This window comes from Pagrus major, chromosome 8 (assembly GCF_040436345.1).
Source record: "Pagrus major chromosome 8, Pma_NU_1.0".
In the NCBI taxonomy this organism is placed as follows: Eukaryota; Metazoa; Chordata; class Actinopteri; order Spariformes; family Sparidae; genus Pagrus; species Pagrus major.
The window spans coordinates 17,864,122-17,888,781 of NC_133222.1; the positions used below are offsets into that span (position 1 = coordinate 17,864,122).

At 40.3% G+C, this 24,660-nt stretch overlaps 2 protein-coding genes across 2 annotated transcripts; both read right to left on the bottom strand.

The window, feature by feature from the left end:
• Positions 1-725: 725 nt before the first annotated feature.
• On the bottom strand, positions 726-12,237 carry LOC141001450 (uncharacterized oxidoreductase YjmC-like). The gene is made up of 11 exons (XM_073472526.1): positions 12,110-12,237; positions 7,065-7,213; positions 6,775-6,963; positions 6,348-6,409; positions 6,133-6,186; positions 5,951-6,049; positions 4,376-4,511; positions 3,809-3,927; positions 2,723-2,818; positions 2,465-2,575; positions 726-1,480 (listed from the first exon to the last, which is right to left on the bottom strand). The coding sequence occupies exons 1-11, from the start codon at positions 12,115-12,117 to the stop codon at positions 1,415-1,417; spliced, it is 1,089 nt and encodes a 362-aa protein (XP_073328627.1). The 5' UTR covers positions 12,118-12,237; the 3' UTR covers positions 726-1,414.
• A 7,849-nt stretch (positions 12,238-20,086) lies between these two features.
• LOC141000587 (interferon-induced transmembrane protein 5-like) lies at positions 20,087-21,969 on the bottom strand. Its single transcript, XM_073471325.1, has 2 exons — positions 21,763-21,969; positions 20,087-20,308 (listed from the first exon to the last, which is right to left on the bottom strand). Exons 1-2 carry the CDS (start codon positions 21,967-21,969, stop codon positions 20,087-20,089), a joined length of 429 nt encoding a protein of 142 aa, XP_073327426.1.
• Between the last annotated feature and the right edge of the window lie 2,691 nt (positions 21,970-24,660).

Genomic DNA, 24,660 nt, shown 5'->3' on the forward strand with positions numbered 1-24,660 from the left:
GTGTCCTTAAATTCATAAAGGCAACCGTGAGTAGACACAGGAGTTTACACAGACTATGTCTCCATCTAGTGGTGAGAAAGTTTACATGCAAGCTGTAATGTATGGATTTCCTCAGGTCAGGGAGGTTCAATTTAACATTAAATGCATGCTATTTTTAATAGACTCAATCTCACAACAACACTTTATAACAATACCTTTTGTATGAGATTGTGAACTACAACAAACTTGAATTTAAAGTATTGAGTCACAGAAAAAAGTAACCTCCAAGTGAACATTTACCAAACAGTACATTTTAAACGTGTCAACAAGGATGTTATGTAATTAGATTGTGTCATACAATTATTTGTAATATTTGCCAATGATGGCATTAACATATATGCTGTTTAAAGGTTGAATTGAGCTAGCTACTTGAGCTACTTCTGGGGTACATGTGTCACTACTTTATTTCTTTACATATTGCTGCTCTTGTTTATTGTCTGTGGTTTCCATTTATATATCAGTATTTTGACTAGGAAGTATTTCTTGAACTGCATTTTAGACCATGAACTGTCACAGGCGGAGTTAAATTAAAAGTGTTGCTTATAGCACCATCTGCTGGTTGAAATACCTCAGGGTGGAAAATAAAGCATAACCACGAAAACAGCGGCACACGAATGAATAACTTATATCCAAAAATATCAGACCACATGGGATAAAATTAAGTATAAAAAATAACGACAAACAAGTTTTGGGTTGTATTGCTTTTATTGAATAAGGCACAAAGCATTAGTGTTTTTATCAGGACCTCACAGTAAAAATCGACTATAAAAAGAAGCAAAACATTTTCACAGATTTATTTTAAAGCACTTTGCTGCATTAAAAAAAATGCTTTTTTGTGCGTCACTGAGTGGCGATTACTGTACAATCACAAAATTGCACTGCAGTATATCTGGACAAAGTACAACGTTTCACTAAAAGATTGACCTAACTATCAAGTCAATGACAACAAACTACAATAACTTTAGCTCATCTTTCAACAGCACCGCTCACACTTTGTTAACTCATTCACATCCAGCTATCAGCCATAATGCAACAACTGTCAACATCTTCAGACAACGAATGTGCGTATTTAGCTGTCACAGATACAGCATCTAGAAGACATTTGGATTTTATTTGGATTCAGTATATTGAGACAAAAAAAATATAATTGTTTTCCTTGAAAAATAAAAATATTTGATATATTCTTTTGTATGTGGCAAATCTCATGTTTGATAAAATACAAGTTTAAAATGATTAAAAAACCACATAAGTGTGTTTAAAATGAATAAAATATGATTGTCAACATGTATAATGTGTAAACAGCTGCATTCCCAAGTTTCTCAACGTGAATTTCGAGCCGAGCATAAGTGCCAGTTGAGGATCTCGACTAAACCGACTAGTTAGAGATGAGTTTGTCACATGGCAGCAGCTGGCTGACACCAACGCCCTTAGCACATTCATTCTGAAGAAATAAGACAAGGATGCAAGTTAGCTCAGTCTCATAAAACAAAAGTTGGATATTTTAGGAAAAATGCAGAGACAGGGAATTGATAATGCTCACTAAGTCAAAGGCATCTCTTGTTTGTTTAACCTGTAAAAACCTAAAATGTAAAAATGACGACTTGTGGTCATGTTGAGGTGTAGTTACATCTGAGATCTTTTTTAAAAAGTTGAGGAAATGACTGCATGTGCCTAAGAAACAGTTCATCAGCCCTCATACAATCAGAACCTCTTTTTTTTTTCCTTTTGTACTTTGTGTATGGTAAGTATTCAACAAATGAGATGTAACATGTAAGTCAGTGAGCTTTGTAGGTGCTATTAGGAGGATTTTGTTAACCTTTGGCAGAGCCAGGCTGGTTGTTTCTCCCTTTTTCCAGTCTTTTCTCATATTTTGGATACAGACACAAGAGTGATATCAATCTCTGACATCTTTGGTGATATGCTTATTCAATTTCTTGCCCAAACTAGAAGCTCAACAAGGGAAGAAACAAAATTATCACATCTGCTATCACAACTACTCCAATGATCAATAGTAGTGTGTTGAAAACATCGATAAAACCATCAACCTTAATTTGGCTATTGTGAGAAAATCATCACTTTTCAGTCAATATACTACAATATATTAAGCTACTATTAATAAAATATTTCTAAATGTTTCAGGCCTTGACTACCAAGTTCTTCTTCTTTTTTGAAGCTCTGACTAGAGCTGCACTGATTAGTTGAGTAAACAATTCTTCTTTGTTTTTTATCACAGTAAATGAAGAGTCTTTGGGTTTTGGACTGTTCTCCTTCTTTTTGTAATCAAAAAGAAGAGTTCTGGGAAATTGTGTTGAGGATTTTTTCACCATTTTTTGACTTTTCATAGACATGATTTCTCGAATAGTCGTGAAAATAAGCAGATTAATTGATAATTAAAATTTTATTTAGTTGCAGCAATAGCTCTTACCATGTAGTTGACGACGTTGAGGTGGTAGGGGATCCCGCCCATCTCGTCACACTTCTTCATGTTCGTCCTCTCTGGATCTCCAGCAGCCAAAACAGGAGCATCGGGGTCAGCCTATATGACAAGCAGCAGCAACGACGAATCACTTTATTTAATTTTCCCTCAAAATCATACGCCTGAGGGGTTGCAATCATTGAACATCATCTACACATTTTCCCATTAATTAATCAGCATAACATCGTAGCAGTGGTCTCTACTCACAGGTTCCATTCCTCTCTGGATGGACAGCAGGTCTGACATCCTGTCGTTGAACCCGGAAGCAAAGTTCTCTGGGTTGATCGCCACAAAACACTGACCCTGAAAACACAAAACGGTTGATGACGACAGCGTGAAGAACTGACCCAATACAAACAGTACAGGGGAGCCGTGACATGCCATAACACGTCATACACGTTGGATTAATTGATCCTGCTTGTCTTTTAGATAACAGCGGCTGCTTCAACACGTCAAACCTGTTGTGTTTCTTTGCTGTGGTTGACATTTCACCTACTTTGTGTCTGTCGAGCTAATCATCATTATTGTAATGCAACCTATCTTGTGTAATGTAACTGATATACCAAGTAAGATTTGCACAATAGAGCTGCAACGTCAAACGTGTCAGGATGTGTTGCTTGTTTTGTCATTTATGACAGTAAAGGGGAAGACTTAAGTTTTTGACTATGGATTGGACAAAAGAAGCAATTTCAGCATGTTTTTCTCCTTTTAAAAAAAAATGTGTTTTACACTTTATAAACCAAATGATTAATCCTGAAACTAATCAGCAGATTAAAGAACATAATCGTTCGTTGCAGCTCTAATCAGTATGGAAACTTTTACTAAACTTTCCTGCTGCTTAACTGGTCAATAATTCACAAGCTCTGATTCTCTAAACTAGAGGAACATAACATATCTACATTATGACACAAGTGGCTTTTATTTATTTATTATTTTAACTTGAAGCTGCAATTTTTTGAGTGAACGTCCTTGAAGATGTTTAAAGCAATGCAACTGCAAAGCAGCAAAAGTTCTGTACACATTAAAATGGATCGATGTGGCACTACAAAACATTTCAAGAAAATGTGCCGGTAACTTTTGACTTAAAAAAGACTTCTCTTTGTTCTCTATTTCAGATTTTAACAGCTGGGTTACAGGTAGGTCATTTTCAACCTTACTCAGTCTGTTACATTTACCAACAAGACAAGAGGACAAAGTGACAACAGCTCACTTAGGGAAAACAGGGATTAGCACGTCCTCTTTAAAACACAACACAACACATGCCAAGAAAAACAAACGAAAATGGGAACGTACAAGGTTGGCAACTCTGTCTGTTACTTTCCACGTGCGGACATGATTGCTGTATTGGGCACCAGCCAAGATACCACAGAACACTTCTACCATCATTCCCAGACCGAAACCTTTGTACCCTCCTGAGGGGAACAACACAGACATCACAACACAAACAAACGTCAGTGTCTAGTGTCAAGTGGACAGGATGAAAAGAACAAATGCATTTTATCAGATGATAATGAAGAAAATGAAAGAACAAGAACATGTAGATAAAGCAAAACATGATAATTTGCTAATCATTTTTGACATATACTCAATAAAAGCATAACCCAGAGAATTAAGACTGAGCCCTCTCTTGTGATGCATCATCTCTCCCTGTTCTGGTCTGCTGTCACTTTCTGTCCTCCATTTTTAATCTGAAAAATTGTTACTGCGTGAAAAAGTTAGTGTACTTCCTCCCTAAATCACATCTTTCCCACTATGTATTCCAAATGAGAACCAAGTTGTGAGGTAAAATTGTGTATAAGAGGCTCAAAACTGAGTGCACAACTTAGTAAACCCGGAGGGAAGCACAGACTTGAATCTGACCTGTGGCTTCACTGCCACCAATGGGCACCAGTCCTCCTCCACTCAGAACTCTCTTGGGGTCGGTGGTCAGCTTGCCCTGGGCGTCACAGCCCCAGCCCTCGGGGATGTGGTCTCCACGCCGCTCATGGAGCTCCACCTGTGCACATTAAACATCGAGACTTTGAATAAGAGCATAAGTACTTTAAAGCTTTTCAAAACAGCTGTTAAAAACTACTTGACAAGTCCACATTATACTACGGTTTTCCTTCAGTCCTGAGGTTTGTGCTTTTTTAGTGCAGGCACACTGAATCTGCATCATCAACAGTCCTGTTTGGTCTGTATGACCTGCTTTGCAAGGGATCATTTACAATTGGGGGAAGTTCACATGCAAAATTCCCAGGGTAGCAGATGATAAAAAAAGAGAGTAGGACAGCATTTCCGCCCTTCTTCAGCCTCTCTCTTGCACTTTCATGACACACACACACACACACACACACACACACACACACACACACACACACACACGAGGTTAATTAAAAGCCACCACAGCTAGCACATGAATTACATCCCAATAGGGGGAGCCACAACCTTTCAAAGCATAAGAACACATAACAAACAAGCCAATGAAATATCCTTTCATCCCACAATGACAGAATCCAGGAAGTGTAACCAATACGCCTCCATTTGGAGAAGGATTTTGTCCGTAGAATCACCTCTCTGTGACATCTTCACTGTCTCTAGGGTAGCAGATAAAACCACACCGCTACCCTTCCTACCTTTTGCCTGTGCAGAAGGTTTCCTACCTCATGCTACCTGATTGAAAACGGTAGAGTAGCAGGCTTTGATACATTACACCTGGGGTGACTTGATTTGTTTCATAATAAGTTTCTAATTGAAAGCTCTGCCGCAGCCATCTTCTGTCCTTAGATTTAAGCTTATTTTCTAGCTTTTCTTAATACTCTCTAAGCTCTCTTTGTCATCTCTTCAAATTCATACTAACAAGTCTATAAGCTGAACTGAACCATGGCTTATTATAACTGAAAATCTTAACAGAAAACAGAAAATATAGGCGACAAACTCTTTTCCACTTGCTGGTGGGAAAGTTTGCTAATGGGTCACGGACGCACCAGAAAACAGGAACACTGAAAGCAGCATGGTGGCCAGTGACAATGTCTCTCCTTCAAACTCAATGCAGAGTGACAGATGTTCGAGCACTGCTTGAAGGATGGCGGATGGAAATACAACATGCTGCGCATCATGGCATCTCACTGGAAAAGGGAACTGGAACTGAAGTCACGTACTCACGTCACTCTAAATACACGTGAATACTGCCGAGTCATTTGAACCTGGAATGAATGCCGAAGGTACAATTTCCAATTGAAAACCAGACGTTAGTGGATTTTTTTATCCAATGTGAAAGGGTTGAAGTGTCTCAAGTACTGCAACATAGTCTTAATGATGGCATCACCAAACATATGGCATTAAAATAAAGAGCCCAGGTGAAATTCCATTAATGCAAAGTCTCGTGGCTTTGAGGAAGTTATGATCTGTATGTCAGGCATCCCTGATGGCTTATCAGCACAAACTTGTTCTCACCTTTCCAAGTGCTACTGCTGATGTGGCCATGTCCAGAACAAAGCTGTCTCCGTCTTTAGCGGGAGCTGCCACACTGATGGGGTTGGTGCCTAAAGTACACTACAAACAGCAGGTACACAGTATTAGAACGAGACACAGAAGTCATTTTACAGTTTATTCTGTAGGATAAATCATAGATTTACCTCTTTACCACGTGTTGGAACCACCAATGGGGACGTGTTGGTAAAAGACATGCCCTGTGGTAGTTAGATTATTATTAGACATACAATGAAAACCATCTAGGAAAACAGCTCATCGACCTCCACTAAAGAAAGGACATTTAGTTTAAAATCTTTTAATGATAAAAACATGTATTTAAAAAGCTTAAATAGCTACAAATATTTAACCTTTCACTCACAATCATGTTTTCCTTCAGAGCTTGCAATGCATAGTATCCGGCAATACCGTAATGGTTGGAACCTGAGAGAGATGAGAGCCATTCATTAAACATTTGAATAGCAAAGGCAGCAGTAAGTATATTCTATTAATTCAAATCAAATGCATTGCAGTGGTTTTGGCTTCTCTTCCCCCACACTTAACTGCCTGTTACATGAGCACTCTTCTAATCTTTTAATAGAGAAGATAATCCCTTCACAAATGGTGAACATTCAGTCAAATCAAATACGGACCTGCAACCTGAGCATGTTAGCGTGACACATCGGTTCACAAGAAAAGAGTTGTTTATCCATCACATTAATCATCAGATTTTTTTACAGATGTCTTGAAGTGCTTGTTTAGCTGCACCACAACTTTTCTTTTGGGGGTTTGAAGAAAGCAGGACTAACCATGTGCCACCACCCAGCCGATGCCGACTTCTTTGGCCTTCTTAATGGCCAGATTCATGCAGAAGTTTCCCACCACAGGACCCAGGAGGTTCTTCCCGTCCACCAGTGCTGTGGCTGCAGTCTCCTTCTCCACCACTGGCTCACCGTCCTTTGCACAGATCCCTGTCTTGACGTCCTTTACATACATGTCTGTGAAAAAAGGTATAGAAGCACAAGTCATACTTTAATACTGACACAATAACACTCACAAGCATGCAGCTTAAGTAATCAACTTCCAGGCTTCAACTGACCCATCCTGTTGAGTCCATGGCTGTAGTGGCCCCTGTGGTCCCCCTCCACCAGCACCTCGGCCAGGCTGCGGGCGTGATGCTCCTTGGTGCCCACGGCTGTCATACACCTCTCGATGAAGCCTTGCACCTCCACCTTGGTAATCAGACATCTGCAGAGGGGAAAAGTTTATAATCTGATTAGCATATCCTCAAATATGCCATTGTAGTAACACAATCAACAGGTGAGGAAAATGTGTACTTTAGTTTGTTATGAAGTATGCCAATATATTATACCTAATGTCTGTTGTGACATCTGTTCTTTTTATCTGACCTAATCAAGTCGATTTGCAAACCAAATTTGACTTCATTGACAAAATCAATTATGTCCACACAATCATTGACAGAACAGAACAGACGTGACTTTTGGCCTAAAAAGCAAAGGTAATCCAAACCTATCGCAATGCTGCCAAATTACATTCCACGCCAAAGTCCTGCAGGACTTAACCCTTTTTTGCTGCACATTTTAGACAGGACGGACAGCCCCATGTTAATTCAAAGTCCATCTTTGCAACCGTGATTGTGCAACCTTTAACCACATAGATGACATAGGTCATGACAGTAAAGCTCTGCAGGTATTGCATTAAGTTGTAACCGCAAGCAGAGTTTAGCAGAAAACCTCCGATGGAAAAACTGCAGCAACATAAAATCTGGAAGGACATCAAGTTCCAGTGAAACTGTTAGACTCTAGCCACGCTCAACACAGTCCTGTCACAGTCCTGTCACAATTAAAGTCATCTGCATGAAAACTCTCAGAAAAATGCGATAATTACACAGCATGCTAAACAGTCCCAACAGTCCTAAAAAACCCTCAAATTGCTCCTTTCCAGTTCCCCAAAATTGGTCAGAGAAGAATTATGTGTTTGGCTCAATGCACAGCAAATCCCTCTATCAGCAACAGATGCAAATAGTCACATCACCACTGTGGCAGAGTAAAGATTGTTGTATGAAGAAAGCTCTGCTGAAAATTAAGAGATGCTAACAAGGATTTGCAGATATTTAAAAACTGATCTTTTGTGCACACATCACAATGACAAAATAATACGACCAGCTAAGAGCCAAAGAAGTAACATGACGATTATGTCATACATCGTCCAAAAATCTTCAGCCATAACCAGTTAACTGTGTTCCTCAAAATTCCTTTTTCCAGACGTCATTTATTAAATGTTCGACTGACTGATGAAACAACTTTTGATAACTAATATAAGCCAGATTAATCATAAAATGCTTTAATTATCACTGACGGAACAGAACACAGGCATCGTGATGAGGTCTCCAAGTTTTGCTAGTCTTTAACGCTGAACACATTACATATCTCTGCCTTCTTCGTTGACTCTTTCTCTACTCTCTTCCTTGTTTCTTTCATTATACTTTATTGCACTTGGTGGTTAGAAAACTCGTAAATTTTGGAATGCACCATAATTGGGTCCAGATACTTGCTGTGGGCCGATCTGCCTGGTGATTGGATCGTTTTCAGTTTCTCTCCAAAATAACATTGTGTTCTCTACAAACAGCTGTGCTAAAAAAAAACAATAACCGATGCAAATCGTCAAAAACTTCTGCACATCGGAGGGTTGGGATATAGGTGTTTGTTTACCAATTAACCCTGGATATAATGGTAAACATGAACTGAAGCAATTGGCTAAGCTATGGAATCTACTTTCCAACTTGCTGTTATAGTATATGGTTTCTAGCTTTTATCAAGAGTATCTGACTGTGAGGTATGCAGTTCTTATACAACCTGTAAGATCACCAGAGCAAAGTATTTGAATTCTTGGACTTAACGCAGACCGACTGATTTCCTTTGAAACGTCAGTCCCTCCAAAACAATAAGCTCCATCCTCACTACAACTTGCTGTGAGAACAACTTGTGTAATCTGCTTTACATCTGTTACTTATAAGGAAACCAGCGTAAACAAAACTGTGGCACAAACAACAGTCCTAAAGAGGACACTGTGTACTCCCACCAGCTCCTCCCATCACTGTGCCCAAAAAACTTACAGCTTCCTTCAGTCCAACAAATGTGTCTCAGCGAGGCCATAAAGGACCTTCAAGCATTTTGATGTCTTCAAGCATGAAACTATACTTACTCACTTTTTTTGCCAAGAGTTAGATGTGAAGATGAGAGAAGAGAAGATCAATACCACTCTCATGTGTATACACTGAATATGAAGCTGAAGCCAGTTAGCATATCTTAGTATAAAGACTGTAAATGGGGAGAAGCAGCTAACTTTGCTCTGTCCAAAGTTGGTAAAGCCACTTTCCAGCACCTCTAAAGCTCACCAGCCAACACATTACATCTTGAATGTTTATTCTGTACAAAAAACAAAAAGTAAAACAAAAAGCTTGTGGTTTTACTGTTACTATTTCTTGGTAGAGACCAGTAATCTCCTGGAGTCTCCGCTGGTTGCCCGGCGACTGGTCCTGGCAAAGAAATAGTCATATTGTTTTTTATATCTATCAAACAAACAGAATATAAAATGTTAATTGGTCCTTAGAGATGATGGTTCGCTACCCTTGTACATATCCAGACAAGCCAAGTAGTGCTATTGAGGAACCCTCACACTAATTGTGCGTGATTAAAAAAAACTAGATAGACTTGTCCCTGTGCAAACCTTTAATAAACTGGACTCTTTCATGGTCAAATGTTTCTCTCCGCTTAAGCACCAACACCAACACCAAACATAGCCTTTGTCGTTTACCCTAGCTGCCATTCCAGCGACCCCCTCCTTCTTATGTGGAAAAACATAAACCAACAGGGTCGTCTCTGGCATTCGTTAGAGGTAGGTGCTATAACATCTGCAGGGAGGCTGGACATGGGTTGGGGGTCTCGGGACTAACATGGAAGCCCTAATGAATTCCCCAAATGGAGTCCATTTAGGATCTGTTGGACTGCAGTGGGTACCAGTGGAGACCCTTGTGTCCCGAGGTCACACTAATGCACCAGTAGGCTTAGTAGGTTTGTTTAGGCACTGAATACAGTGAATGCTTTAATATATGTCATTACAAACACAACTAAAATGTCGCCATTTCTCCTCGAAATATCTCCTTCTTCAAACAAAGAATTCAGCCCAGGAGAAACTGGCTTTGGTTGAATTCTCTTTGGACTGTGTATTCAGGGTCAGAGTCAAAGGGGAGGCCGGAAATCATGAAAATCATGTCACAATTATCCTGGCCAAGATTTTGATGCACAATATTATCCTCATAATCATAAAAAATAGGCTTAAATGTCTTAAAATGGCAATATAATATGTTGGAATCACTTAACCTTCCATTTTGTTAAGAAACAGTCATTTTCATTGCATCACAGGTCACCCTGCATTAATAAAGGATGTATAAACGGTGGGCATCATTCTTTAGTTTGGTATCCATCGTATTTCCACACATCCAATTTAAAAGGTGATATTGCAAAAACAACACCACTGTTCAAATTATCAGCCCCCTCAAGTGGTTGTCAGATTGTTGCAGAACTCAAACTGGCAACTACCAAGCCTCTTGATGCTGACAAAACAAAGATACCACATGATACCAACAGCATTGTAGTTAGAAGCTGGAACCAACCGTCAGACTTCTTACAGACGTAAACAAAACAAACTATTTTGGACCCGACATTTTTTTTTTTATGAATGACTGAATGAATTCAATCTTCTGGCTGATGATTTTAGGTTTTCCTGAAGAATCTGGAGATAATCCTCCTTCTTCATTATTTCATTTTCTTCCTTAGAGCACCAGATCCACTGGCAACAAAAAAGCCCCACACATTGTGGCCAAAAAACTACATTTTTGTTTCATCTGACCTCAGAGTTTTCTTCCAGACGTTTTTTTCTTCGTCCATGTGATCAGCAGCAAACTTCAGTGGAGCTTTAAGGTGCAGCGCCTGAAGCAAGAGCTTCTTTCTTGCACGGCAGCCTCTAAGCCCATGGCGATGCAAGACACGCTTGACTGTGGACACTGACACCCGTCTTCCAGCAGCTTCTAATTCATTGCAGACTTGCTTTTTGGTGGTTTTTGGTTGACTCTTGACCATCCTGACCAATTTTCTCTCAGCGGCAGATGACAGTTTGCGTTTTCTTCCTGATCGTGGCAGTGACACAACTGTGCCATGCACTTTAAACTTACAAACAATTGTTTGCACAGTTGATCTTGGGAGCTTTAACTGCTTTGAAATGGCTCCAAGTGACTTTCCTGCCTTGTTCAAATCAATAATGCGCTCTTTCAGATCAATGCTGAGCTCCCTAGACTTTCCCATTGCAGTGTTTGTGGCTGAGTCTAATGGGTGTATCAAACAAGCCCTATTAAAATGAGTCCAGAAAAGTCACCAGATGTTATCAATCATTATCACTCAGAAGAAGTTAAGAGGACACACTACAGAGAAAATGGATTCACACAACTTTCTATTGGTCATTCAAGTTGTTGTATGTATATTTCTGAGCCAGCAGATTTGGTCACATTGTCAGAAGAACCATAATAAATTCAGATTTGAAGCAAACTTCTCATCTTCCCCTCACAGAAAAATGAGAGCTGTAGAAATCATTGGAATATGTAAACTTTTGACCACGACTGTATGTCAACATGAAGAGAGAAATGGTCACTTTATCCAGAGCAGGGTCTATCAGCTTATGTTAATGATCCGATGCTTCAAGGCAGAAGTCCCAACCATGCACATTATTCCCATGCAGGTAAAACTTTGCAAGGGAGCTGCTGCTAACTTCCTTCACTTTCCTTTTTGGGCAGACAACACACACACAATTTGATGATCTATGAGTGTAAACAAGAGGAAAGCAATCACAACATTGTAGAGTTAAATCCAAAAGCTTGACAAATAAAAATAAAAAGAGCCTAGTCTTTTGGAAGGAGTGTTTAGATCTCAAGATAATAACTGTCCTGATTTTCCACCGCCACAAGTCAAGAGGAACTTGTTGTCCTGTCCTGCCATGCAGCTCATTCAAAACCTAATTAACTCTTTTGTCCTTCCCCCCCTTTAATTGCAGCCCACACCGGGTCCCTACCTGCTCATGGTGACTGCTCTGCTTCGTGCTCCTTCGGGTCAATTACTGTCGCTCCTGGCTGTGATGCTGGTGAGCTGCCGATGTCAGTGAACTACGGAGACTCGGCCAACTTGCTCTTCAAGCCCAGGAGAGTTTGGAAACGCCCAGTGTTGTCAAGGTGTCCTGCCTGTTGTCTCTCTGTGGGCGGGTTGGAGGAGAGGCTTCCGTGGGGGGGGGGAGTGAGTCTTCTCTGCTGGCTCGTCGACACCCAGCAGGCCTGTTCATGGCGTGGCAAGGTCGTGGGGCTCCAGGCGTTGTGCAAACTTTGCATTTTGTTGCTTCAGTGTTTAACATGATAGGCATGCTACCTCTGGAGAGCACAGCTTGTACTGACGGGTAATGGCCCCTGAGGAGTTCTACTTCAGAGCATCTCTAGGTTATTCAGCTTATTAAAGATTATCTGTATGATATTCATTCTCATAGTTGGGATGTGGTGCAACTGCATTGATAAGACCTTGCTCAATACTTTATATAAATCATTAAAAAAATTAAAGATTTACCAACATTTTGCAGCCAGCTTCCTCTCAAACATCACAAAAAAGTCCTGCGGGACAACTCATCATCCTGCACAATAATAGGACAATGGGACTGTCTCGCATGTGAACCACATTCCTGAGGGATTTTCCATAACAAGAGATGCTGGCTGCAGACTATGTAAGAAAAAAACATGGTTGTAACTTTTGCCTCCGTGGATGAAGCTCCTTGTAGTTATAAAGCCGAAATCGGTGGCGCTTGTCTCGAAAGGGGACGTATGGCTTTAGGCTAAGGTGTAGTCACTTACATAAGAGATTCAGGGAAAGAAATGAATTACTGCTCCCTCTTCTGGTTCAGATCTGTCTTTGATTAAATGTTCTGGAGTACAAATGTGGGAGTTGCTTACGAAATGGCAGCAGGAGGAGCAGAGAAAACACAAGATAGACGGTTGAATCAAGCTTGAAACTGATCACCAACAGAGACATTTCGGTTGATTAAAGTGATCATTTCACTTGCTTTACATTATTTCCATACTTATTTTCTTAATTTGGCTACCTGGCTACATTACACTTCATATTAAAGTGGCTAAAGATATACGAAGGGTGGTTTGCGGACCAATTATGTAAGAAGTACTCAGACTTATGACTCAAAGGTATAGGATTTAGGATATACAATCATAATGAGCCTTCTGTATCTACAGAGAGAGCAGGTCATCTTCCACAGAGGCAGACATGTTGCAGCACCACGTTTCTACCAACACATGCTCATACATAAACGACCGAATGGGTCAAGTGTCAACATTTCCCAAATCGACATATGTCATTGTTCCCAGACTGTTGCAGCCCAAAAGCGACACATGTATCAGACCCTTCTTGTGAGGTTGCAGTCTGTATAGATTTAGGCAAGAGAACTACTTAAGGCTAAGGTTAAGGCTAAAATCATTAGGTTACTTCTGTAACTTCCGTTACAGACAAACCTACGTAACTTAAGTTATGTTAGCACGTACGTCATGTAACTTCAATAAGTCAGAAGAACTCACCATTGAATTCTGGTTTCTCAATGGACACAAACAGCTGTCCCCTGAATCAAACTCACTCCTGTGCTCGTTTAACCTTGTTTGACGCATCCACGACCTCCTCCCTATATACACTTTTCACTCTTTATACTCCTTTTTCCTCAGTTCCTCCTTTCCATACGTAATAATTACTACGGCCGCAAAAGGTCGCAGCCGAACAACAAATGTAAATATGGGTAGGAATAAGCTGCTTTTATTTTCAACCTTTACAGTGTTTTTTTTGTTTTTAAGAGGACAGACACGTTCCTACTGGAGCTCAGAACAGACAAGCAAAAAACTAACTTGAGAGAGGGCCTTTTTACAGGTTTTTAACTCCCAACGTAGGGGAGAGTGAGACACAGGGTATACAGTTGGTTGTAATCTGCAACCACACCAGTAGATCCCACTAAATCCTAAACAGTGGAGCTTTAAGTACAACTAGCAATACTTCACAGTAGACATCCTCTATTAAAAATAGGGTCCTGCAATAAAGACTCAATTTAAGTAAATGTACAAAAGTGTTGGCATCAAAAAAATTCTCAATGTGTTAAGTCAGTGTGACTCTTATGACACATCATCATTATTATTATTATCATTATTATTATTATTATTATCCCATTTAGCATGTGATGGTTGTTTTCCATTTAAAAAAGGCTGGTTTGATGAAGTCAGGAGTACTTGGAGAGTCCAGCAGGCCACAAGGGGTCAGGCCCTCCCTGGACTTGGAAGTGTGGCAAGTGAACAAGATGTGAGTGGTACAGATAGATGACAGATAGACCTTTACTATACAGACATTCTGGCCACATGGTAGCAACATAATTATTCCCGGATTCTGGGAGTCTTGTGCCAAAGCTGCTATAAATTATGGTGAATGAGATGGCTTCATGCTCGGCTTTCATATTTTTGTCGTCCTGCAATTTATGAGAGATGGGGGGGGGGATAATGAGATACTTGCGCCTCATTTTCTCAGCAGTTTCAACACACTTTAACTAGTTATGGAACAGCATGTACTTTACCCTCATTTAACCCAACAAATAAAGCTCTGAAAAAACAAAACTTTCCATAGAGGGAAAAAAAAGATGGCAGTGGCAGAGTTTCTGGAGATTGTTAATATGTAGGTCTGTTTCTGATAGTATAACTTGGACTTAACTTGTCCTTGGAACAGGGACAATCGTCTGAGAACAGAGGGCGTGGAAACCAGTTGAGCTACAATATCACTTACCCTTCATCGGCCTAAATAAAACTCCTCAGGCTCTTCTGCTTTCCTGTTGCATAAAGCACTATGAGTATTTATACAATACTTTTTCACCTTCTCACTGATAATGCAAAAAATCCAAATTCAGTGCCCGGTTACAAATGATTCACCGACATTACAGATGATTTTAGAGCTGCAGCCACCTCCTGTGTGTTTATTGAGGACATCTTGTTGTACAACATGCATCTAATGAAAAGACAAAAAAAGTGTTCTTTGGTACAACAACCTGTTTCTAATTAAACATGAAGAGCTGGGATCATGTCAGTAATGACAGAGGAGCCCAGAGGCAACTTATGTTAGAAAGTGATAATCACAGAGTCATCGTATGACTAGTTTAGACACGAAAATGCAGCTTGTAGTTTACAGTTTCTGCTCCACGAGCTGTGTGTATCTAGCCTGTTGAACCAGAAGATGATTAGCCTTCATTTATGTGGCAGTGAACGTGTTATAATGAATACTGAAGGCAGCACCTACCTGACATAACTTACATAAATACATTGGGTTTCATGAATAATCCACTTTTGTAAATATCAGCATGTCTAAACAGACGCTGTTCAAACTGAGGCTTAGAGGCTCAAAGTTTGCGACAAATTAATGTTTCAGGACGGATTAGAGTGTCTGTGCATAAGTCTGGTGTGCCCCTCTGTGTACACTAGCATGTTTGAACCTGTGTGTGCATAGTACAATGTCAAATGCTTGTATGTACATTAAAGTTGCTTATTTATGTCTGTATGTTTCCAGTTGCACGCATGGCTTAAATAGCATAGCTACTCTAACCAGATTGCCATGAAGTTTGCAGTGGATGTTCTCGGCCTTCCTCGAGTATAAATCCTAATTTTGGTGACCTCGTGACTTTTGCTCCAGTGCCACATGTAGGTCGACATTTTCTAGTACATGGCCATGAAATGTACTCAGTGTTGTGCTTTTAGATTTCAGTTTAGTTATTTCCTGTTTTGTAATGAGCGTTCCCTCTCCTCATGTGTCGTGTTCTGTTTTACTTCCTGTCTCCTTTCTATGGCACCTGTGTTTCATTAGTTAATTAGCCTCTTGTGTATTTAGTCCATGTGTTTTCCACTCTTTCAGTGGTCCCACTGTCTCTGTTTGCTGCTTATGTATTCACCAGTATTTCTGCCTGTGTTTCCCATTCCTTAGCAGTTTGCACTAGTTTTTGTATTGCTCCCTTTGAATTAGCTTCAGCTTGCTTTCTTCTGTTTTGTAGCCTGAATTCAGCTTTACATTGCTGTATGTTTCTACAACTTGCCTGCCTTCCTGGTGTTGTGCATTTGGGTCCTCTATTGAACTGTAAAAACTGTATCAATGAGCACACTGTTAATCTACCAAAGATGAAGCCTTTTAACTTTGAATACTCCATGAGCTCTCCTCCTGCACCACTGCTCCATCTTGTGTGCAATGTTAGCTGTGCACACAAGATACAGATTTTTCAACTAACAGGCATCTCATACTGGTAATGCTCAAGGAAATTCTGCATTATGATCTGTCTAAGACATTATGGTGGAGTGCAATCATTTTGTCTGTACCACTAGGGCTGGCCTATTCAACCACTTTATTAGAAGTGCTTGATTAGATCTATAGGATTGACATTCCCTATGTCTGACCTGTAAAGCCCAAAATTAAAATGTGTGAAAACAATGCAGTGTTTTATCATTATTTTTGATCTGCAATTAGTTTTCATGATTCAAAGAGAAGTGACAAACAAAACAAAAGTGCAGCAAAAACCTGGAAAAGCACCTTTTTAGTCTAAGAAGTACGTTGTCCATTTTTCTCCAAGCTTAAACTTTAAACTTTCTCATGAACAAACCTTTTTTCTGTGTTAGGCAATGCACATAAATAATAAATGGGCCAATTACCCTACTTAAGAAATAATCAAGGGGCCAGAATGGGTTTGTTAAAGGGCCACATTTGGCCCACAGGCCACCAGTTGAGTAGGTCTGCTCTAGGGACTTCTTGGCTTTTTTGGGCTGTACACTGTAAAGGTTGTAATAGGTATAAAAACAAGACCAACCACCTATTATGCTGTATGTCATTTACACAGGAGCAGCTACCCTCATGGTTGAGGCAAGAAGCTGGTCATCATAGGGTTGTTTGTAGTTTTTTGAACTATTCAAAATTGTGTCAGGGACTTGCTTTTTGCTGGTTTAGTTTCCCAAAAAAGCACTTCTGATGAGCAGTGAGTCCTATTATACTAATGAGAACCAGGTATGATATATTGTGTGATTTAGAGAGACGTAGAAAACTGAAGACAAACCAATACAAGATGTTGAATTCATCAGGACACAAAATTAGGTAAGTATTAGAAGAAGAACATGTTGCATTTGACCAGAAAGTTCAGGTTAGGGTAAATGTTAGACATGACTGGTATAGTTGAGGTTAGAGGGTAAAGAGTGTTTGTTGAACCTGACTCGCCCAACAGTACAAGTGTATGTGGTCTTCCTGCATGCCTTCCTCCTGTCTCCCCAGGCCTCAGCTGTACCAAACAGCTCCCAGAAAGCACAGCGAGAAGCTAGCGTCTGCCCTCCCTTGGCAAGGCCGGCTGCTAGCCTGTAATTCTCCATGCCTTAGACATCTGTAAGCATTTCTCTCTGACCACAGGAGCAAAATAGAAAGTTGGAAGCTAGAGGCTGTGATTTGGGTGCGTCTAAATAAAGTTGCGAGCAAAGGAGAGGCTGCTAATATGATGGGAGTCCAGAGGGTGGGAGGTCCGGAGCACCCAAGTCTTCAAAGACCAGGACCAGGCAGCAGGAGGACAAATGGCGCCTGTGAGGGTTTTCTTAAGGACGTTTAGATTTAGCGTCTGTATTGCTTAAGTAAATCTCAGTGGGTGTATTTCAAATGCCACATGCAAGTACAAACTTGACTTGATCTGTCTTGATTTGCATGTCTGTTCCCCACCTGTCTTTATCCCTGCATACTGTATGTGTTATACCAGCTGTGTCAGACAAAGCTAGTTTAGCTAAAATCCTAAAATTGTTCATGGTCTGTACATGGCAACTAACTACTGCATTCCAGACAACCCAACTTTGTTACGGTCAGCCAAGTTTTTTGTTAACTTTTTGCATGGTGCACCTTAAAAGATTGGAGGTCAGAAGTTGGAAATTTCAACCAGGATATTACGACCTCCAACAGTGATTGGAACGTAGCATAAGTCCCTGAAAGCGAAGCAATTCAACAACATTACTGACATTTCAGAAGCCCTGTTTTAAAGCTATATTTATCATTAAATGTTATATCTGTGGATACTTATTCCACTTTCAGTCAAATTCAGTCTTTCAAATGCAGCGTCTCATCAAATGAAACACTTGTCACTTGTCTGGTGCATTATTTTACACAGATTTCTATGGGAGTGAATTTTGCATATCTGTGATGATGTTCCTAAAGGGAGGACCCAACAGTGCTGCAAAAGTTTAGCAGAACTCCAATAAATATCCATACATTGGCTACCAAGACTTTCTGGGGTATTAACCGGCCAGCAAAGGGCTAATATAAAATGACATGTCTTTCCCAAAGCATGCGCCATTTAATCTGTAATGATTCCCCAGACTGTGAGCAGATTGAGTGGAAATGAGCCATCTCGTGCCCCTGCAGGCCTCCACATTGCTGCTTTCTCCTCTGTAGTGGTCTGCCTGGGTGGCCCTGCCTTACAACTGAGGGCACTCAGCTTCCTAAAATGGCATGTTCTGTAATAGGTGGTACTGCAGCAGGCTCACAGCTGGGATGAAAAAAAAAAAAAAACATGCCATGCCCGCTCCCTCAGAACCCGGCTTAGAATGAAACATCTGTGCATCTGCAACATGTTCTCATGCCTGTATTCATTCGCTAAGAGGAGATCTGACAAAGACATAAGATTGTTGGTAGATTTTTGATGAATAAAGTAAAAGTTGGGCTGCATAATCAATCCAAATATTATCAGAATTGCAATAGAAGCTACAATATTTTTTGACAAAGGTCAAATGTGTGACAAAGCAGCGTCATAATGTAGCTCTGCAGAGATGTCCTGGCCTTCAAATCTTGTTCTCCAGTTGCAAGACAACATGTTTGTTCAATACACAGCCCAGCAAATGTCACATCATCAGGATTTTAATAGTTTAAAGGAAAATTGTGATAACAATAATCATATCCCAATTTGCAATATCTGTCAAAATCATCACATATCGTGCAGCCCAAATTAAAACCATTAGGAGAAAATAAAGGCTGATTTGTTCTTCAGTTTAATAAAGAGTTAGGTATCTAGTTTATTCAGCTCACTCATAAAATGACAGCAATAATATGATGTAAAATAAAAAACACAGCAAAATACTTAATAAGGCAAAAAAATAGATGCATGTCATAATGTAAAAAAAAAAAACCTGCTGCAAGAAGAAAAATAAGTGACTATCAATGGGAGGTGAACGTTGATTGTCCTTTGTCAAGTGGCTTCTCATCATTGCGATATACAGACTTTGGCTCCACAGTCCTCTGTTCTCTCTGCTCTTGCTCCTCTTTCTATCCTGACTAGAGATATTTCAGTTATATTTCATTATAATTTCCATCCCACATAAATACAATAAATAACGAATGACCCAGAGTAGCTGCTTGCTCAATCGCTCAAACCTGGATTCAGCTCCTAGTCTGTCTTGTTCCCTTCTTTTCTACTTTAGGCTGTTCAGTCTTTGATCAACTTCACATCTCTACTGACCGTGTCTGGGAGACTGGCAGGAAGTCCCGCTAATACTGACATTAAAATTATAGATGCACTGATAGCATGTACTCATATTTGCTTTTACTGAACAACATAAACTTCGATCATTAGTTACAGGTCACTGGTCCAAAAGTAACATGCTTTATTTATTAATCTTTGTGTGTATATTGTTTGAATTCCTTGTTTTAGACTTTTAATGGCCGAATATCTGATACCAGTGCATCCCAAAGAGGACACTCATACAACACACAAACCAAGGTTTACTTTTCTTTCTTGTCAAATAGGATTATTTTAGTTTAGAGATGATTTAAGGACCTGATTTCCATACAAAAGAAGACTTAGATCTTTATCCCTCGCCTTCGACTGGCTAAAATTCTTTGGAGCCATTATGTCAGTCCTTATCTGCTGGGTTGACTTTGAGACTGATATTTTACTTTATTTCTCTCCCTTCTCATCCATCTACCAGCTGAACAGTTTCATGAAGTTTTGGAAGCCGTCCTCTCCGAAGAAGTCGAAGGAGCCCTGGGACGTGCCGAGGTGGATGAGCAGGAGGACGAGCAGGACGACAGCCAGAAGTGGGATGAGGAGGTTCCAGCCGGCTGCCAGGATGTTGTACCACTTGGCCTTGTCTGAACACTCCTGGGCCAGCTGCAGGTTTCCCTGAGTCTTCTGGTCCCTGGCCTACACAGACACATACAAACACACTCTCATTTTAGCACATGGTTTCAAGACTGTTTCAAGACATAAAAGTTTTGTCTTTAGTTGATTCATGTACATAAAGAATCGAAATGCTTGACTGATGTCTACGCCGATGTATACTGTAAATAGTGAGAGGAGAAGGACAACAAAGGCATATCATAATGTTCAGGCGTGTTTTTGTTTACAACCAGATCATGGCTGCTTGTCTAATTATTCCCAGTTTTTCCACACAGAGCGCAGATTCAAGTTTCTGCAAGGGCGGAGTGATATGAAATCCTTGAACTGCTTTTTGGAACAGACCAGCCTGAGTCTTTCCCCAGCACTCTCTAATTTCCCATGAGTACTTGCCCATTAGGAGGATGCCAATTACGCCATTTTTAACTCCTCAGACGAGCAGCCAGTCACTGTCTCTAATTTGAGTGCTGAGCCAGTTCTGGGCCTGTGATTCAGAGCTGCGCCCTATGCAGACATATGAAAGATTTTTAAAAAAAGACTTAAATAAAGGGTGTGCACACCCTTTCGTGGTCAGTTTTTCAGAAATCTTTTTGTTCAGGTGGATACACAGTTGGTTCCGGTCTCGCTTTGCACATCTAAGTTTCAGAGATCTTTGAATCGTCTTTTAACGAGAAAAGCTTTTGTTTTGGTTTACATTCCTGTTTCTCCACAGCTCCATTCCTGTGGTACAGGGCACACCGACTTTCTTATGCATGTGCCATCTGACCAGGGGCAATAATAAGTCCATACACTGTGTGATTATATAGATTTTAGCCGTTTTAGGACAAAGTTAAGATTTTCCTCACCCTTGCATCACTCTACCTGTTGTGCAAGTCTGGCACACAATGCCAAATTCTCATTTACCTTGGCAGAGAAGTAATGACTAAGTCATTCTTGTCCTTTTATAAAAGTTATATTATATTCCTCAATTCCCAGTGTGGCATATGTCACAACATGCCCATTGTTTTAAAGCTTTCTTTGCCAGCTCGGCCCACCTTTTGTCTATTTCTGCATTATGTAAGGCTTTGAATCATCAGAGAGGTATTATTGCTGCAGACTATGTTGCACCAGACTGCCACTTTTAAAATCTATCACTCCTCTTTTCTCACCAAGTACACTCCAGTGTTTCTACCTTTGGTGTGTTCAAAAATAATAATCCCTTAAAACATTTCTGATTTAGAACAAACCGATTTAGAAAGACTTTTAAAAGAAGTTCATATACCAATGTCAAACAAAACCATTTTCAGATGGCAGTGAACAATGGCTTGGCCCTTGTGTTATTGGACTGAACGGAATGCTTCAGTCATTGCCTGGTTATCTTAGCTGAAACATAAAACCGTCTTCGAACAAACAAATCTTCTTACTTTTGACACCTTAGTTAATTTCTTGGGTGTTAAATGCTTCATGAAAAACTCAAAAAGAAAGAGAGCACATGATCTCACCTTGATGGAGTAGATGAGAGCCATGAATCCCAGGCAGCAGAAGTTAACGTACAAGGTGTTGCACAGCGACCAGACGAGATAGTCCCGGGGAGGATTCTTGCCAGCGTTGCCCATGTTCACCACAGTGGATCCAGCCGGCTTACGGGCAGACTTACAGTTGGTAAGCGGGGTGCAGTCTGAGGGGAAGTTGTATGAATGGTTGTCCATGGTTAAAATTTAGACAGGAGAACTAGCTAGCCTTCAAATGCCTGTGCACGATCCCTCTCCTTTGGAAAGTAGTGCCCCCCCTGTGCGAGAGGCTTATAAAGGCCAATGAAGAGGGAGGTGACAGGGAGAGGACGCATGGGCAGGGTCCTTTCATATACAGCAGGTCTGTCATTATGTGGTCAAGCCCGAGAGACTGAAATAGAGATACAGAGAGACAGAAAGCTGTATGAGAGAGAAGACGAGAAAGAGACAGCAAACAGATGCATAGGACGGTGCAGTCTCTTCCACCAAAGTACCCATCACCTCAGCTTTCAGAGTTCGTAGCGGTAGGTGGTTGAGTTGGCCGATGGTAGCAGAGGACAGTCGAGACGGGGTTGTGCTGTTCAAAAACCTTGAAGGTACTGAGGAGGAGTTCAACAAGTGCTGTCTGCCAGAGGCCTTGAGGGACGAGTTTGTGATGTGGCTTCTTAGGGAGGGGGTGCAAAAAGGTCATAGGTTTTGATGTCCGCAGTTACAAGACCTAAAAGTTCTAGCTAAGATCACCCAGCCTGAATAGTTTTTGTTTAAACTGAAGTTAATTTCTTGAAATTATTGTTATGACGTTAATGTTGACTGCACAATGTAATGGCTACAGAATAATGACAACATCAGTGTTTAGATTGGTGCCCTATAAACCTTGGTTTCACGATGCTATTTTGTTTGCCACCAGGGACGAAATCTCCCTGGAAAATGCAGACTGAGTGGCGATCCAGTCAGTAGGGTTAGTAGTAGACACATTGGGCTCTGGGAAACAATAATAAGAGGCTTTTTTTTTTGTTCTATTTTCTGACATTTTATTGACAAAATGACCTAAAAGGTGTCATTGATAACATTTATCCACTAAATATGGCATTCCATCTCTCCTCTTTCATCGCATTCACATGACAACACCGCTGGTTTTCAAATCATCTGCCCCCTCAAGAGGTTGCCAGTTTGGGCAGATGGCAAATGTCGCAACGCTAGCAAATGTAAATACTGCTAACGCTAGCTAAAATTAAAGCTGCTAACGCTAGCTAGCTAACCTTAGGGTAGCACAGTAGAACTCAGCCATTGTTGCAGCGACCAAGACTGTTGATCACTGATGAAACACAAATACCACGTGATACCAACAGCGTTATTGGTTGACAAACCTTGGTAGAAGCTGGAACCAACCATCAGATTTCTGACACAGACGTAGACAAAACAATCATTTTTTGCAATAAGAAACATTTTAAATTACTGATTTACAATAATAATACTGTCTTTAAGGATGAAAAGATGTTACAATATGACCTTTAAGGATTAATAATAAAAAGATGAATTACAAATGAAAATAATCATTAATGAGCACTTGGCAGAATCTATGTGGTTATAAATAACAGAAATGTAGATGAAAAATATTTAATTTAGAGGGTTAAGTTGCAGAAAATAAAATATCTCAAGTCTTTCTCTCTGCAGGGCAGGATTTGCTCAGCATTATATTTTTACATGCTTCAAATTCATTCAGTTACTCACACTGGAGTTTCCAAGTGGAACCACAGTTTGCTGTTGGTGGCCACTGAGTATCCCCACTGCAGTAAATAGGGTTTAGTGCCTCGTGAAAGGGGACAAAAAGAATTACTCATATTCTTGCAGATTTTCATGCCAGCACAGTGGGGACTGAGTGGGCAAGATGTGGACACAAACCTGGTCTTCTGACTGGATTATTCCATTCTAACACAGAGAAGACATTCACGTTAACATGAAAATCCAGGATGGTAAGGACTTTAGGGAAGTTTTATGTTACATTTGGGATTTAAAATCCAAAGGACATAACAGGATAAATCTCAAAGGTGTGGCAGATCAATTATTCTTTAATTAAAAGAAATAAAACATTTGAAAAACACATTATGGACAAGTAACTGAATCATCTGAAGTCTAAAATGAGCATTGGTACAATATAGTTTGAACCACTCAAATGTTTAAATATGGAACAACAACCCCCTCTGCTGGCCACTAACAGAAGTGTGAATATGGCAGACAGTATCATCAGCATCAATGATGGTGATCTTTATCGCAGATTTTTTTTCCCTCCTCATTGCCATGCTCAGAGTGCATGTAGGCAGCAACACTGGGTATTGCAAACTGATGAGCTGTACTGCCCTTAATCGCTTGTCCTGGATCAAGAGGCATTGATTGTAGGTCTGAGGTTGATTCCGGGGGATATTTATTAAGATGTGGAGAGAGTTGGTGAGCCACATTGTGGCCTGCAGCTCCTCATGGCCATGTTATTGGAAAACTTTAAGTAGAGCATTTAGTGCAAAAGGTAGAGGCCTACTTGAGATTGTCCAACTACTTCCTGATTCTGCATCTGATGCCATTTTGTGCCCACCCTCATTTAATTTGATGTTTGGTTAATCTATGTCAGCAACCAAAGGAGTGCCACATACAAAATTCTCTTCTTGACACTCTTTTTCTCTCTCTTGCCCAGATTATTGTACTGCTTCCTTCTGTCAGTTACCGTCATATGGGTACTTAAAACGGCATTGTATTGGTGTCTCTACAAAAAAGTAATATTAAATGTGTAAATTCTTTTTCATCGAGGAATATGTCCGAGCAAGAGTAATAATGCCATGCTGCGGAGGCAATTATAGTTATTTTTTAAGTTTAGTAAAAATAACATTCTTTAGAATA